This window comes from Bemisia tabaci, chromosome 2, assembly GCF_918797505.1.
Source record: "Bemisia tabaci chromosome 2, PGI_BMITA_v3".
NCBI classification, from domain to species: Eukaryota; Metazoa; Arthropoda; class Insecta; order Hemiptera; family Aleyrodidae; genus Bemisia; species Bemisia tabaci.
In genome coordinates this window covers 73,265,900-73,281,300 of record NC_092794.1, presented here as the reverse complement: position 1 = coordinate 73,281,300, position 15,401 = coordinate 73,265,900, and the positions used below count along the sequence as shown (strand labels likewise).

Sequence of the window (15,401 nt, the reverse complement as noted above, 5' to 3'; positions counted from 1 at the left end):
GATTTTGTAATCTAAAAATATTCTCTGGGTGTGCAGATATTTGAAACACCAAGTGCACAGAGGTAATTAATTCCAAGGAGAACATCCAGGTTTAAGTAAATATTTAAGTAAGAAAGTGTAAAACCAAAATTTCGTAGAACGAACCTACATTAACTTCCTGACAGGAAGAATCTTTGGATATTATAAAAGGGAAATAAAAATGACAGAATATGAAAAATAATAAACTTTAATTGAACATTTGGAACTAATAACAGAAACAATACATTCCTTTAACAAATAAAAATAATTATCTTTTGAGATGGTACATAAGTTATGATGTCGGTGAGACTAGATCGGTGGAGAGGCTGAAGTGATTGATTTTGAGGTAAAGATAAATACTAGATACAATTGCTAGGGTTGCTAATTCCTGAAGACTTAAATATAGGCTGGGTAAAATAATAAGAAGCCCTGAAACTGATAGGGATTTTTGAAGTCACAAATATTCGCAACACATCTGATGGACGTGTATTCTTCACTGAATTCAGTTCATCGAGATAAATGCCCAATAAATCTTACAGCTAGAGATCTACTAAGCTATGAAAAAACGCTGTATGAACATTTTAGAGTTGCTGATTTCTCCAATAAAATTTTTATTTTCAAGCAAAGTTAGAGGTACTCTTTCATGAAATTTTTACATCATTCAGATCTGATTGTGAGTAAAATTCTCTGGTAACTCGGGGGAAAAGTATTCACAGATTTCTCTGAAAAATCGTGTTTTTTCAAAGGAAATTTGGCAACGTCTGAAGGCTCATACGGCGTTCTTCCCTCGTACGGCAGAAATGCAACAGATATATTGATTATTCAGAACAGATAAAAAGGTGCAGCACAAGAAACGAAATCTATGCTCCAATGCAGAAATTGTTTTTTAAATAGCGTGAAGTTTCATTATTAACAAGAAAGCTTACGTGGATTAAGATCTTTGTTCTTGATGGGCTAAGATTCATTGAACAAGAGGATAGGCAGAGAAGTATAAAAGAAAATGGGGAAAAATTGGGGTCTGATTTTTTGACTAATCTTAAATTTAATATTGCCTAATAAAAATAGGCTGTGTAATTGGATTTTGGGCGGACACAAGGTGAATAAGATCAAGAGAAATGAATTTATAATTGAGACTCAATATATTGGAGAAACAGTAGATCAGTTGCACAAGTCTTAGAATCGTTTTTGGATAGCTGAACCTCATGGATTGGAACAGGATATTTAGATCTGTGCAACAGCTGAGCGAAAGCACCGTTATTAAGGCTGCCGTATTTTAATACTGCAGAAGCTATTACAGTAATGTTTAGTGCGTGATTTAACTCAAGAACTCTACAGTTCTTTTATAAGTGAGAAGTTGGAATTAATGCATTGAAAAACGATTTTACCTAGTAGTTAGTTTCAATATTTTCCGTAGCAAAAATCAAGTTGTACAGGAAATTTTGATGAGACATCATATATGATAGTGCTTGAATTTGCACCTTGTCTTGTAGTCTATAAAATGCTAAAAGTTTAAAAAAATGAGAAAATTTGCTTTTCTATTCACAACATGACATCAGATCCGTACAATGTAGCGCTTTAGATTAAAGGCTGATTAAAAAATATTGAAAAAGGGGAAAGAAAAGCTATGTAATGATAGAAGAATTCTTTTTGTTCACTTTATTGTAAATTCATTCCAATTTACCTCATACTAGGTATGAGATGTTGGATACCTATGTAAAAGTTCTGAATGCAAACATATTCTGAGGTTCTGAAACTTTGAATGTATATTACTTCTAAGTTCCAGAGATCTGAATTCAGTCTGTTAGTTTTGCTAAAAATAGTTTGTGCTTTAATGCATAATACAGCATAGATATCAAAAAGATAACTTTGTAAAAGAAGAGAGATCTGACTATTTTCTGCACAATTCAAATGAAGATAAAACTTGAGATTTTCAAAATAGCTTAAAAAACTAAGGTTAAAGCTACAAAATCTTTACTAAATTTTATAAGGCAAGTCCAAATACACAAATTGATCAGAATTTCCCCAAAAATGCAAGTCAATATCTTCAAAAGTTCTGGCCTATTTCTAAAAGATAAAGAGAAAAAGAGGAAAAAAAGAAAAGAAAATTCATCCCTAAAATTAATAGAATGAATGAAAAGGCTCTCATTAACAACTGCAAAGCGTTGGTTGGCATGTCTAATATTTGCTAAGCTATTCATCTATCTTCCAGATACAAATATTATTCCAGAAATACATGCTGAAAAAGACAGTAGAATGTGGCATTCCAAAATGTTTAATAAAATTAGGTTTGGAAGAATGCAACATGAAAAATTTTCCTTTACTGTACGAGTAAGAGGCTATCCTCTACATCCTAGAGGAAAGTGAGGAAATCACACTGCCATACAGAGTGATCCAAAAATCCTGCACCATCCGTGAAAACCTTAGGATTCTTGACTTTTATCAAAGTTAGGGAGGGGGGGTGTCCTAAAAGTTCTTGGACCTAAGGGCACTCACAAAATTTAAAATCTCCATCTTGAGGTGTTCAAAAGTTTGTCTCGTTGTGATGGTGCAGAACTTTTGGATCATCTTGTGCGTAGGAATATCTGAACGGATTTAATCAGAATCGGTCTCACTGCATTTCACTTTGCAAAGGTTTCTATCATATTTTATTTTTCGGACAGGGAACTGACCTTGTTTATAGGAATTGACACCAAATCATGAAGAATATATGAGGACATATATGTAACAATGGCGGATGTGAAAAATTACCTTTTTGAGACACGCTCAAAAAACTGTTTCCGCATCGAGAAAATCTTGAGAAAATACTTGTGATGTGATCTTCGAGATCTGTATATTATGCCAGAGGCAAACATATTAAATTTTTGTGTGACCAAAACAGTCTTTTAAGCGTGTTTCGAAAAGGGAATTTATAACATCCGCCATTGTTACAGAAAAGGCCTCATATGTACTCACAAAATTTCAAGTTTCAGTGTTATGTAGTTTTATGTTCAGAAATTAAACCAAAAGAGAGAACTGGGCAACATCTGATGTAGTTACGCTGATTTTAGTTAAATCTGTTCATTTACTTCCAGCATCCTACCTCAGTACTAAAACCAAAATGCTCTGCATTGGTACACTTGACAGATTTTCTTTTTTCTCAGATTTTCACAAATTTCTTAATTTCATGTATGCAGATAACCTACTAATAGAGTGACTACTGATACAACACATTTTCTAAGTGATTTAGGACACTCTAGGAACAATTTCAACTAAATAAAAAAATCAAACTATAAAAAAAAAATCATCAAAAGTTACTAAAACCTTACAGCAAATTGATTCACATTGAAATTTAGAACAAATTGTGATCTAAATATTTCGTGGAAGTACATGATAGGAAAATACCCAGTGGTAGTTTTTAAATATCTCAGTTTGGCTGATAATACATATTGAATTGGAGAAAACTGCAGTAATGTCCCAATAGGACTTCAAGTCTCTTACCATAGAGTAAAAAACAATTGGTGGGAAACCAGAGTGTGTCTGGCAAAGACAAGTTATTGAGGAAAATGTGCGCAAAAAGTTTTATGTTGCCTATGAGACTCTCAATAAATGAGAATGGTTTAATTCAATAGCAAAAGTAACTTGCAGAGTATTCATTAATAAATAACATTTTTGCTTCGGAGGAGGTGTCTAAAAACTAGTCAGGAAAAATTTTAGACTTTTTCCTGACTCTTTCAACATTTTTGCCAAGCCAGTTAAGTTACTAATTGCGGTTGCAGTATTGTATGATCATCAATAAGCTTGAAAAGTAGTTAAATGTTGAAAATGATCAATCGACAACTCCTTGGGGACTTAATGGCTTTAAAATAAAAAAGAAAGGTGGACATGAACGGGTGATCTCTGGATTTTCACTTTGGAGAAGAAGAAAAATTTTGTTCTTGACTGAATTCCTTGACTTTCACTGACAAGTTTTGGTGTAACATTCTTCAAGGAACAATTTTTTCAACTGAGCAACTTTTATGCAAAATTTCAATATTCTTCTGCTGTATTTGAGGCAAAATTCAGGGCCTTAATCTGATTTCAAGAATTTTTTTATACCTTTAGACACATCCTGTTTTGGGATGAGCCATTCAAACAAAAATACAAGATTAACATGGAAACTAAGAAAATAAGAGAAATAAATCATAGAAAGCTTAAATACTCCGCAAAATACATGCAATAATCCCTGGTAAATGAAAGTATAGCTGCCAAAGTTTGGAAGCATGACTGATCTGCCCCAATTGATTTTTTTGCTGTTAGATACAAAATTACCGTGACTTTATTCTGCATTTTGCAGGCCAGTGCCACAAGGTTAGATGGAGTAACTCATGTAAATTTTGACTGCTGTTCCTACTAAGATTGTAAGCAAAAATGGCAAATTTCAAATTTTACTCAATTCACGCACAAAATCTCTAATTACTAATGTCCTGATTCCCGGACTATTCCCTGGTATAAATCCCTGACTTTATAAGCAAAAAACCCTGACTTAATAAGCAAAGATCCCTAGCTTTGCAAAAATAATTCCCCGACTAGTTATTCAAGTATTCCATGTCTTTCTCAGGCTGACTATGAATGCCAAAATTTCAGAAAGAAGTAAGAATGTCCACTATGACAAAACATTGCAGCTCCTGTTTTTGTAGTGTCAGATATTTCTTGACCCTACAATATTCCCTGGCATTGAAAAAAAAAAAAAGAAAAGAAAAGAAAATTCAAAGCAAGAAAGGCAAAAATCCCCAAATTATCCTCTACTTTACCTGACGTTTCTGCAGAAATCTATGACTAATCCTCACACTGAAAAAAACACTCCGGCCGTGGAAGCCGTACTTACGGGCTATATAGACATACCGTCTGTGTTCCGGGCTTAGAGGCCGAAAGTTCCGAGCGCAGCACCCGGAGCAGTCGAAGTGCTCCGGGTGCTACGCCCGGAAATTTCGGCCTCTGAGCCCGGAACACGGACGGTATGTCTATATAGGCCGTAAGTACGGCTTCCACGGCCGGAGTGATTTTTTCAGTGCACTTTTCACATGTTTGGCTTTACAAAAACACAGGAAAAATCTCAAATACAAAGGCAAAATGCCAAAAATTTCCAAAAAAATAAAAATCATACCTTAAAAAAGGGGGGAGGGATTTTATGATTACCATTTAAGTACCATTTCCGTGATGTAATTCCCCCTACAAATCTGCAAAAAACATATTCATAGACTATAATTTAATTTTCCAATTTTTATTTCCCCATTTTCCCACTTTTATAAAATTTTAGGATTGTCCCCCTTCTTATAGAATCCTTGCATCTTTACCCGGCTCCTAGTAAAAATAACAGCGCTTGATACTATTCCTGCTGCTGCTAATTCTGGCGTGCTAAGGAAAAACCTGCACAAGCATTCAAGCATTGCCAAATCTCCTTCAACAAATCATGAATTTCCGAAAGAATTTGTACATATTTTTCTTCCAATTTTTCAGAGAATTTAGTTTGTAAATTGATCTGAAGTGTCTGAAAATTTCAAAGAAAAATATTCAGAAAGTTCTTCAAAAATAAATATATTCTGAGAGGTATTTTGACAACATTCAAGTGTTCATCCAGCATTTTTCCTTGGCACGGCAGAATAGATATCACGTATGCTTTTAACATGCCTCAGCAACATCTGCTTTGATCAAGCAGAAAAATCTAACCCTAGCATAGACATATCTCTTCCATGACCATTCTTTCAGACTTTTTTCTCAAGGTAACGTTCTCAATAGCTTAAAAGAGCATAAAATAATGACTCTATTCTAATAGAATATCATAATGGGCCTGTTGCAAACTTTTGCTAGAGCAAAACTAAGAGTTGTTTCTTACAGATAATGCCTCAAAAATCACGATGAGCGTATCGGCAAAGTCTGAAATGCACCTATAACTTCACAATCTGCGTAAGAAATTTGCGGTTTTTTGAGCTTCCCGCTTCGAAAACGATACTACGGCACAGGTGAATATTTTGTTAGAGGAGTCGTTCCATTGGCGGCAATACTCATCATGGCGCCATCATGTCCGCCAAAACACGTGTGATGGGACGAGATAACACCTGAACGGGATTAAACTAGATAACAATCGGCGTGTTTACGTTCATATTTTCCTCGCCCGCCTTAATTGACCTTGAACTCTCCTCGAATTACGCGAGGAACTGCGCAAGCGTCGGCCATGATGAATATTGCCGACGATGGAGCGACTCCTCTAACACAATGTTCACCTGTGCAGTAGTATCGTTTTTGAAGCAGGAAGCTCAAAATAACGCAAATTTCTTACGCAGATTGTGAATTTATGAGTGCATTTCAGACTGCCGATGCGCTCATCGTGATTTTTGAGGCATTATCTATAGGAAACAACTCTTCATTCTGCCCTAGCAAAAAATTGCAACAGGCCCATTAGCACTGAACAGACAAAGGGCATGATCCCAGATTACAAGAGACAAGCAAACAGAATATAAAAGAAAAGCAAAATTGGGTCTGGGATTTATCATCAAACTCCCTTGATTGGATTTTTTTTCTCATCTTGAGCTAAAATCAGAATTCCATAAAAATTTAAGAATTTACTTGGGTTTAGATGGTTCAAAATTAATTTGTAAAGAAATGTAACTGTGGAAAGAGGTTGGAAAAATTGAAATTGGCCCTTTCTTCAGGGCCAGAATCACCTGGGATCTCAGTTCTCAAGTTGTTTAAGAATACATTGACCAAGGGTAAAATAAAATCCCATAAAAATAAACAAATTTGCATTAATTCAAGGCTTTGGTTAATTGTACACAGCTTTTAACGATTGTTGAAGCGCAAGAATGCAAATAGTTCCTGACCGCACAACTGGCCGATGAATACCAAATTGTGGACACTGACATAGAGTTTTTTTTTCCTTTTCTTTCATCATCCTTTTTTTCTAGAAATTTGTGTTTCCTTCAAACGATTTGATTCGACACTTGGTGCTAACGTCCAGATGACAATTGCAAAAAAAAAAAAAAAATGTGTATATATATTGAACAAATTTTTAAACATTTCATTGTGCTGATATTTTTGTGAAAACCTGGTGCATTTTAGAAAATTTTGGAGGCCTCATTGAAAATTGTGGAGGGCTAGAACCATTTGCACTCTTGTTGAAGCATCTCAAACATTTTGGTAACTGTGCGCTTGGAGAGTGAAAAAAAGGTAGTGTAACATGGAAATGTCTCATCATTAAACTAAAATAATTATTAAAAATATCAAATATCTTGAATTAAAATACACAGAGATATGAAAAATTGAAACCAGAACTTAACTGGCGTCAACTTGAAATCCAGGGATATATATTGGGATCCTGAAATCCAGGTTTATATTGGAAAAAGCATACTTTGCAGGATAATTTAATAACAATAATTTCAGTATTGAAGCCATTGATGCAAAGACTTAACATTTTTTGGGTAAAATTTTCAATGTTTTCAGAGTTTTTCATTCTTGGTTTTGTACTTAATAAAATTTTTCTCAGCAAAATTAACATTTCCTTCAATTCTTCCTCGCCTAAATTTTGCTCACAGCAAATCTTGATGTCCTTCAATTAGATACTAAAATTACAATCTCTGTCCCAAATTTTCCAGTTTCTCTCCATTTTTGGTACGTAATTAATTCATTGCAAATCAGCACTTTGCAACAAGCAAAATGTAGCAATGTTTTGAATTACTTGACAGAAAAATTCACAAAGATAACTTGTGAATTTTTTAGAGACCAATTTTGTCATTATTATTATTATGATTAAATAAGTTTCGATGAGATATAGGTTGCCAAATTTTACTTACAAAACAAGTGAAGCTCCGATGAAAACCCTAGAACAGGGCTAATCTTTAGTGCTAAGCTGGGCAAACACTTGATTCAACTGTTGCGTGCACCTGATGAAAGTTGCCCTACGGGTTAATTCTTTTAGTTTAGCTGCTCCAGTGTAAGTGCATGCAGAACGAAGCCCACCTAGGATATCGATGATAGTGTCGCTGACGTCCCCGCGATACGGCACTTCCACCGTTTTACCTTCCGCTGCCCTAGAATCAAAAGTATTTTAAATGAGTTACAACCCTCTTCACCTGACCATCTTCTGAAATTCTAAGTTTACACAATGAGAGAAATTACAACCTAAAGCACTTACTTAAAGTAATTGACTTTTTTTTATTGCAGAGAAGCTGGTTGATGGCCTAAGTGCAACATCACAAATCTCCATTCACGACGCTTTTGTTGGAAAACTAGATAACTTCCTTTCTCGAAAATGTCCATAATTTTTCTTCTCCATTAACAGAATATTCCTTAGAAATTTCTGACTACCTGTATAGTTGACTTGTTTCTCTACCGAAAAATAAAATAGGAGCAGAGATTTTAAAACACTGCAGTGGAGATATTAGGTACTTTAGCCATTGTGGTAATTTATGGTTTTAAAAATTTTGGAACTTCGATAACATTTTCCTTGGGGGGAGAATATATATTTTCTTCCTAAAACACACCAAAAAAGTTACTTCCTTTGAGCACAATTAGTACTATGACAATTTTCCAACAAACATCATTTTCAAGAGCATCAAAGAGAGCTAGGTTACCAATTTTATGGAGTAATTTGGGATTAACTTTCAAACATTAGTTCTTTTGGTCAAATTTAGACATTTTTGTAATAACTGCTTTATCCTTGAAGCGACAACTCCCTAAGTTTTAGAAAACTAACTGTGCATTTGAAAAGCTGGGGCACTGAGGGTATGTGGTCTTGGGAAAATGACATGGAACAATGAAGTCTTATTTTGATAAGATTCGACTCCTTTAATGTTCTAAATTAATCTTGAATCTTATTCTATGATATTTGCCTTAGCTGAGGCCACTACAGTAGTTATATCTTGCTGCCGCTGCTTAAGAAAACATTGATGCAGGTTGCGATTGCTCATAAAGATGAAATAAAAAAGGTTAACATGAAAGATGATTGAAGCATAGAATGATGACCACGAAATCAATCTTTAGACGATGATATTTACAGGACTGAAAAAGTTGGATCAAACAGAGGAAATTAATACCGGTATGATGCGATGCCTCCTGCATGTTTCTGCATTGCTGTTGAGGAACTCATTCCGTAAAAAAGTTTAACTTTAGTTCCATCAGATTTCACTTTGAGCTCTCCGCCACTTTGGTCATGTCCAGCCAACATTCCACCTAACATGACGAAATCAGCACCTCCTGCAAACGCCTTAGCAACATCACCTGGGCAAGTGCAGCCTCCATCCTGCAGTTTTAAAGAATTATTATAAAAGGAAAAGACAGAGTAGAAAAATGGCGTCTTAAATGAGAGACGACATAATTTACTGCATTGCATTTATGCAAGTTTCCAAATTCATTTTTTTCCGTGGGAGTCTCGTCATCCACCCTAGGTTTTTTGAAATTTTCAGGGAGCTTGGTTACTTACTTTTCAAGAGGATATGGAATTGCATGGGTCAGCTTCGTAATAATTTAGCTAGGTGGATTTCCAATTTCCACTTTTTCCTGAAAAATAATTCCATGCTTTCTGACCCAATCAGTGATTCCCACGAAAATTTTCATCCCAAGTTTTTATAATAAAAAACCTTTGAAATCCACCTATCCGAGATTTTTTTGAGCGTTCCCTGCGTTTGCTTCCATGCAAAACCCAACCTAGTATATACCATCTAAGACACTCTGTCATCTGCCATTCTTCGAACGTGATCACACCAGACAAGCTGTTTAGTCATGGTTTCATAAATTTTTTTATCTTTATTTACATGTTTAAAAATATAATTTCATCAATGAGCAAACAAAAAAAAAAAAAAAAAAAAAAAAAAAAAAAAAAAAACAAAACGAATGCATGGGTGCATATAGTTTAGAACTTCAGACCATTCCTTGCAATCAAACGTTTTTGTCTTACGGAAAATTCTGATTTGGTTCATGAAAACATCTTAATTTCTTAATTTAAGATACGTGATAAGGTGGAAAGTGACCTTCATTGCTGATGCTACAATACAGAATCGTTGTAAACTCAAAACGAAAATCCTGCCGGAGAAATGATTAATTAATTCCATCATTCACTCATACCAGTTTGAAACATAATCCCGATTTTCGGAACGACCTCCAGAGGTAACGTCAGAACTGAATTGTTGCAGACATTGACCAAAAAGCAATACACAATAGTTATGTTTGTGAATCCACTAATGTTTACCTAGTATTTTAGTAGTAGGTTGTGGCGCATTGCTTGAATATGTTTGGTGAAGGTAGCCAATGCTCAAAGCTTCAGTTAGTCTTATATTAGAGATTAATTTTTAACTCAGCCTCTAATTTATGTGTAACTTTATCTTCTGTATCTTTACCGAACAGAATAGTTATCTATCTTTGACCCCTGTAGGCTGTTTGGTTTCCACAGTTGGTATAAGCTGACTTTCATTTAAAAAAAAGAGTGTGATATTCGATGGCAAAAATTCACCACAGTATCGACAATGATCTGTTTAAGTAACATACCGATATAATGTGTGCTCCTAGACCATGAGCAGCATCAGCACATTCCATTACTGCACTTAATTGCGGATAGCCAACGCCAGTTTTAAACCGGGTGGTGCACACTGATCCTGGTCCAATTCCTACTTTGATGATATCAGCTCCAGACAGTACTAGTTCTTCTACCATCTCTCCAGTCACAACATTTCCAGCCTTTGAGAAAAAAACGAAACGAAAAAAAAAAAAAAAAAAAAAAAAAAACATTATCTTTGGATTGACTCATTAAATTTCCCTGCCTATGGACTATTTTAATGGTTTAAGCTTAGCTCTTGAATCTGACAGCCTTGATAAGCGTGTATCTTAAATTTTAAACAGAAATACTGATAGGTAAGTGGACGATTCTTTAAACTTGAATTAGGTAAATCCTGACTTATATCCTAACTTGAATGGTATTTGAGTGATAGACCTCAAAATTTTTTTACATATCGATGATAAAAGTGGATGCTAAATCACGTAACTCTGTTTGTGACACTGCAGACTTCCTGTCAGTATTTATTTTTTCTTTGGAAAACTGGTCAATGTAACTTCTTAAAAATAGCCATGTTTATGGAGTATTCTGCTTCATGTTCAAGCTAAAAAGTAGGCTCCTTTCTCTTCCAAAAAATAAAGTAAATGGGGGCCAAAAATTAGAAACACAGCAATGGAGATATGTGGTTTTGCACTTTGGCTATCGATATCTGTCTTAAATGACGACATTATCGAATTCCACAAGTTTTGGTCTTGACTGAAAGTGCATGAAAAGTAAAAAAATATTAAAAAATAGATTTTGGACACTTTTATAACAGGTATGACATTTTTGTGATCTTGAAAAAAAATATGTGTAAAGTTGAAGAAGTTTAAAGAAATCTCATGTCTTAAATAAAAGCTATCAAATATTGGGATAGAAAATTGAGCTGTAGTGTCCAATTTTTTGGCTGAATATGAGTTTATTAGAAAAAAATAATCCAAAAGAAATAAAATTTGTTTGCAACATTGAATGGGCCTGTTGCAAACTTTTGCTAGAGCAAAACTAAGAGTTGTTTCCTGCAGATAATGCCTCAAAAATCACGATGAGCGCATCGGCAAAGTCTGAAATGCACTCATAACTTAGCAATCTGCGTAAGAAATTTGCGGTTTTTTGAGCTTCCCGCTTCGAAAACGATACTACGGTACAGGTGAACATTTTGTTAGAGGAGTCGTTCCATTGGCGACAATACTCATCATGGCCTACGCCAGTCCGCCAAAACACGTGTGATGGGACGAGATAACACCTGAACAGGATTAAACCATATAATAATCGGCGTGTTTACGTTCATATTTTCCTCGCCCGCCTTAATTGACCTTGAACTCTCCTCGAATTACGCGAGGAACTGCGCAAGCGTCGGCCATGATGAATATTGCCGACGATGGAGCGACTCCTCTAACAAAATGTTCACCTGTGCAGTAGTATCGTTTTTGAAGCGGGAAGCTCAAAATGACGCAAATTTCTTACGCAGATTGTGAATTTATGAATGCATTTCAGACTTTGCCGATGCGCTCATCGTGATTTTTGAGGCATTATCTATAGGAAACAACTCTTCATTCTGCTCCAGCAAAAGTTTGCAACAGGCCCATTGAATGATGCTCATGGTGCTATTTCGTCACCTCAAAAATCATTTAAACAGTTAAGACACTTAAAACGAAGCTGAGTTAGGGTTGAAGAGGGTAAAAGTTCCCACCTTCCACTTTAGTTAATTCGGCGACCAACTGAATGGCCCGATTTGCTTCAGATTTGAACAGTTGTGAGCTTTTCACTCATGTTTACGAGATTCTGTATATACAGAAAGTTACATTTCACATGTAACTTCAAAATTAACTTTTCAAAAAACATTTTCAATCACTTTTGCTCACCATTGCCCAAAAAAACTATGGTTCGAAAAACAACTGGCAAAATATAGCCAAGAATATAGAATAATATGAAAAATAGTATTCATCTAAATCAGAGCAGTAATAGTGCATCGGACCCCTGCCCTCATTGTTTGCCCTATCATTTGGGCAAAATTAGGTATGCACTGTGGAAAGAGACAGGGATATTCTAAGATATGACCAAAAAATCTGCATTAACATGAGATATTTGCTGCAAGTTATGCATTTCCCTGAAAAATCCACTAATAGTTCTCAAAGCATGAAGTCCATCCTATACTCTACAGCATGTGAAAATTTTCATTGACAAGCAGCACTGACTGTAGGGTACTTTTACCCCAAATGTGCGTGAGTAAGTGTGCTTGTCCAATTGTGACATCACACAAAAACCTTGCATTCGTGAAAAAGCAAAAGGCAAACGACTCAAAACAAAAGCTAAGTGATTAACCCAAAGACATCTGAAAATAAGGTACCAAGTTTGATCCCATTCAAACCAGCAACAAGAAACTAAATATATGTAAATTTGTAATGAAATCTATTGTTTAAAGATACTAAGAAATGAAATTTTGTTACAATTTCCAAAGATGAGCTCTGCCAGGAGTCAGTCTTTGATTACAAATGAGGTACTGGATGCGAAAAGGGCACTTCTCCGTTGCAGTGTTTCAGAGTCTCCTCTAATATTTCATTCATTGTAAGTTTTTTTTTTTTTTTTTACTACTTCAAATAGCCCACAAGGGCTAATCCCACGCTTTAAGTCCCATCCCCCCTCCGTCCCTACTGAACCAGCCCCAGGCAACCATTGTTTGAGACCATCAAACTCGGGTCGCCTGGCCGGGAATCGAACCCGGGACCTCCCGATTATAGAGCAAGCGCTACAACCACTACACCATAGGAGGCCGACATACTACACCATAGGAGGCCGACGAAAGTAAGGAAAGTGAATGAATCCATTGCACTAAAAATTTCACTGAATATTCCTTATGATTCTACAATTTTCTTTGGAAAGAATTCTGGCAAAATCACCCATTAAATTCTTCTCCAAGGGATTAATTAGCAACAGAGATTCTGAAACACTGCAATCGAGAAGTGCCCTTTTCGAATTCAGTGCCTCAAATGAGGAACAATATTACAAGCTCAACAGACCAAGTGCCGTTGCCAATCTACTGCCAAAAAAAGCTGGGCGTACTTTTACGCGCCCTTAATCAGTTTTTTAGTTCAGTGAATTATTCCTGTAGGAGAATGTCGAGCTTGAAAATTAACTACTTACGATAATTGTGTGACCAGGATACGCTTCTCTAACTTTCCTCACAAAATCAACAAAACTTTGAGAGTACCCATTGGCTACGTCCAAACAAAGTGTATTAATTCCAGGAACTGCTGCCAGTATTTGTTGAAACTTTTTGTAATCCTCCTCTCCTGTGCCACAACTTAGTGCAACATTTTCCATTACCTCAGGATTTTCAGCTGCAAATGTTTTCCATTCATCCACTGAGTAGTACTTGTGAACTGTTGTAAACACCCCATGCTGAAAGAAATTGGAGGAATTATCAGTAAATCTGAAGTCTATACGCACTTGAAGATATCTCACTGAAGTGATATCAGACTTCGCTAGTTGAAATAAAATATGACTGTTAGCGAATAGCCAAAAATGACAGCAGATTGGAGAGAAATACATTGATGAGGAACTGATATTCACTAATCTCCCTCATCCAACCAGACAAGTAAGCACTTTTGCAATTCTCTTCACTACTATTTATACCAATTAAAATTTTTGGCTGCCAGACTAAGTGATATGGTGATTAATTGAAATTCTCCTTTGAGGCAAGTAAAAATGTTAGTGCATTCCAAGAAATAACAATGTTTCTTTTCTCATAGTGAGACGGGAAATTTACAATGTTGCACTTGGACATACATGTTGAACGGGTTTCACCATCAATTAACAAGCAAATGTAGTTCAATGTTATCAAGACCTAGACCTTGGCCAATCTATTTTAAACCAAAAGCACCGAGAGCATACTTAGCTGAAAGCATCTTACCCTGTGCAAGGCTTTTGCCATATCAAAAGTGCCCACGGTGTCCATATTCGCAGCGATCAGTGGGACTCCTCGATATTTTCTCTTTGAGTTCCTAAAGTTAATATCACGGTACAAGTCGACCTGAAAGAGCAAGAAATCAAGATGTTAGAGATGCGACAACCAACGATATGCTTATATACGGACATCACGTGCAAACAGTTATCATTAGCGGACTTACATCGGCGCGGCTTTTGAGCGTGCTCCTTTTGGGTCGGAGCAGGACATCCTTAAAATCTAATTTGACTTCGTAAACGATATTCGGCATTTCGAGAGGACACTATAAATTCATAGAAGAGAGCACAAATCGCGAGTGAAATCTAAGCCCGTAGAACCTCGGCCTTGCAATTGCAACTGAGCTGCCAGATCTTGGAGATGGAGCTGTCAGTGCCAAACACTGTTATCACATTATCAATAGACACGCGCGAACAGCTGATTATCACAACTTTATAACCTCCAAGTAAGTATAAAGCAAGTATGAAGTTCCTCGGAGCGCGCTCTCGCGGAAGTTTCTCGAGTCCAGACCGGCGCCGCGTTGGGCGCCGCACTATGGTCCACAGACTGGATTTAACGGAACTTTATTCGAAAATGCACTGCACCGTTATAAAAGGTGTTGGATCATATGTTTTTTGGGTCGCTGATTTCATTTTACATCTTAGTTTAACAAAATATTAACATCCTGACCGAGAAACATAACCTCAAATGTGATTTCTGGCGCTTTCAAGACTGAAGATTTTTTCCACCCTATTTTGACATGTATAAAAATAATAACAAAAGTGTCTCTCTGTCGAGATCAGACTACTCTCATTTATTTTTAGGCGGTAAATCCGAATATGACCTCCGTTTTGGTCCATCACCCTTAAATTTTCCGGAAAAGCCGATTTTACCCGGAAAAATGGA

The 15,401-nt window shown here is 36.0% G+C and overlaps 1 protein-coding gene across 2 annotated transcripts; it reads right to left on the bottom strand.

The window, feature by feature from the left end:
• Window positions 1–210: 210 nt before the first annotated feature.
• LOC109032016 (GMP reductase 2) lies at window positions 211–14,905 on the bottom strand. 2 transcript variants are annotated; one of them, XM_019043901.2, is made up of 7 exons: window positions 14,683–14,905; window positions 14,466–14,585; window positions 13,697–13,954; window positions 10,513–10,701; window positions 9,066–9,271; window positions 7,824–8,060; window positions 211–5,213 (listed from the first exon to the last, which is right to left on the bottom strand). In XM_019043901.2, the coding sequence occupies exons 1-6, from the start codon at window positions 14,767–14,769 to the stop codon at window positions 7,862–7,864; spliced, it is 1,059 nt and encodes a 352-aa protein (XP_018899446.1). In that variant the 5' UTR covers window positions 14,770–14,905; the 3' UTR covers window positions 211–5,213; window positions 7,824–7,861. The 2 variants fall into 2 exon arrangements, with proteins under 2 accessions (XP_018899446.1, XP_018899445.1); XM_019043900.2 differs by having other exon boundaries at window positions 211–8,060.
• Window positions 14,906–15,401: the final 496 nt, after the last annotated feature.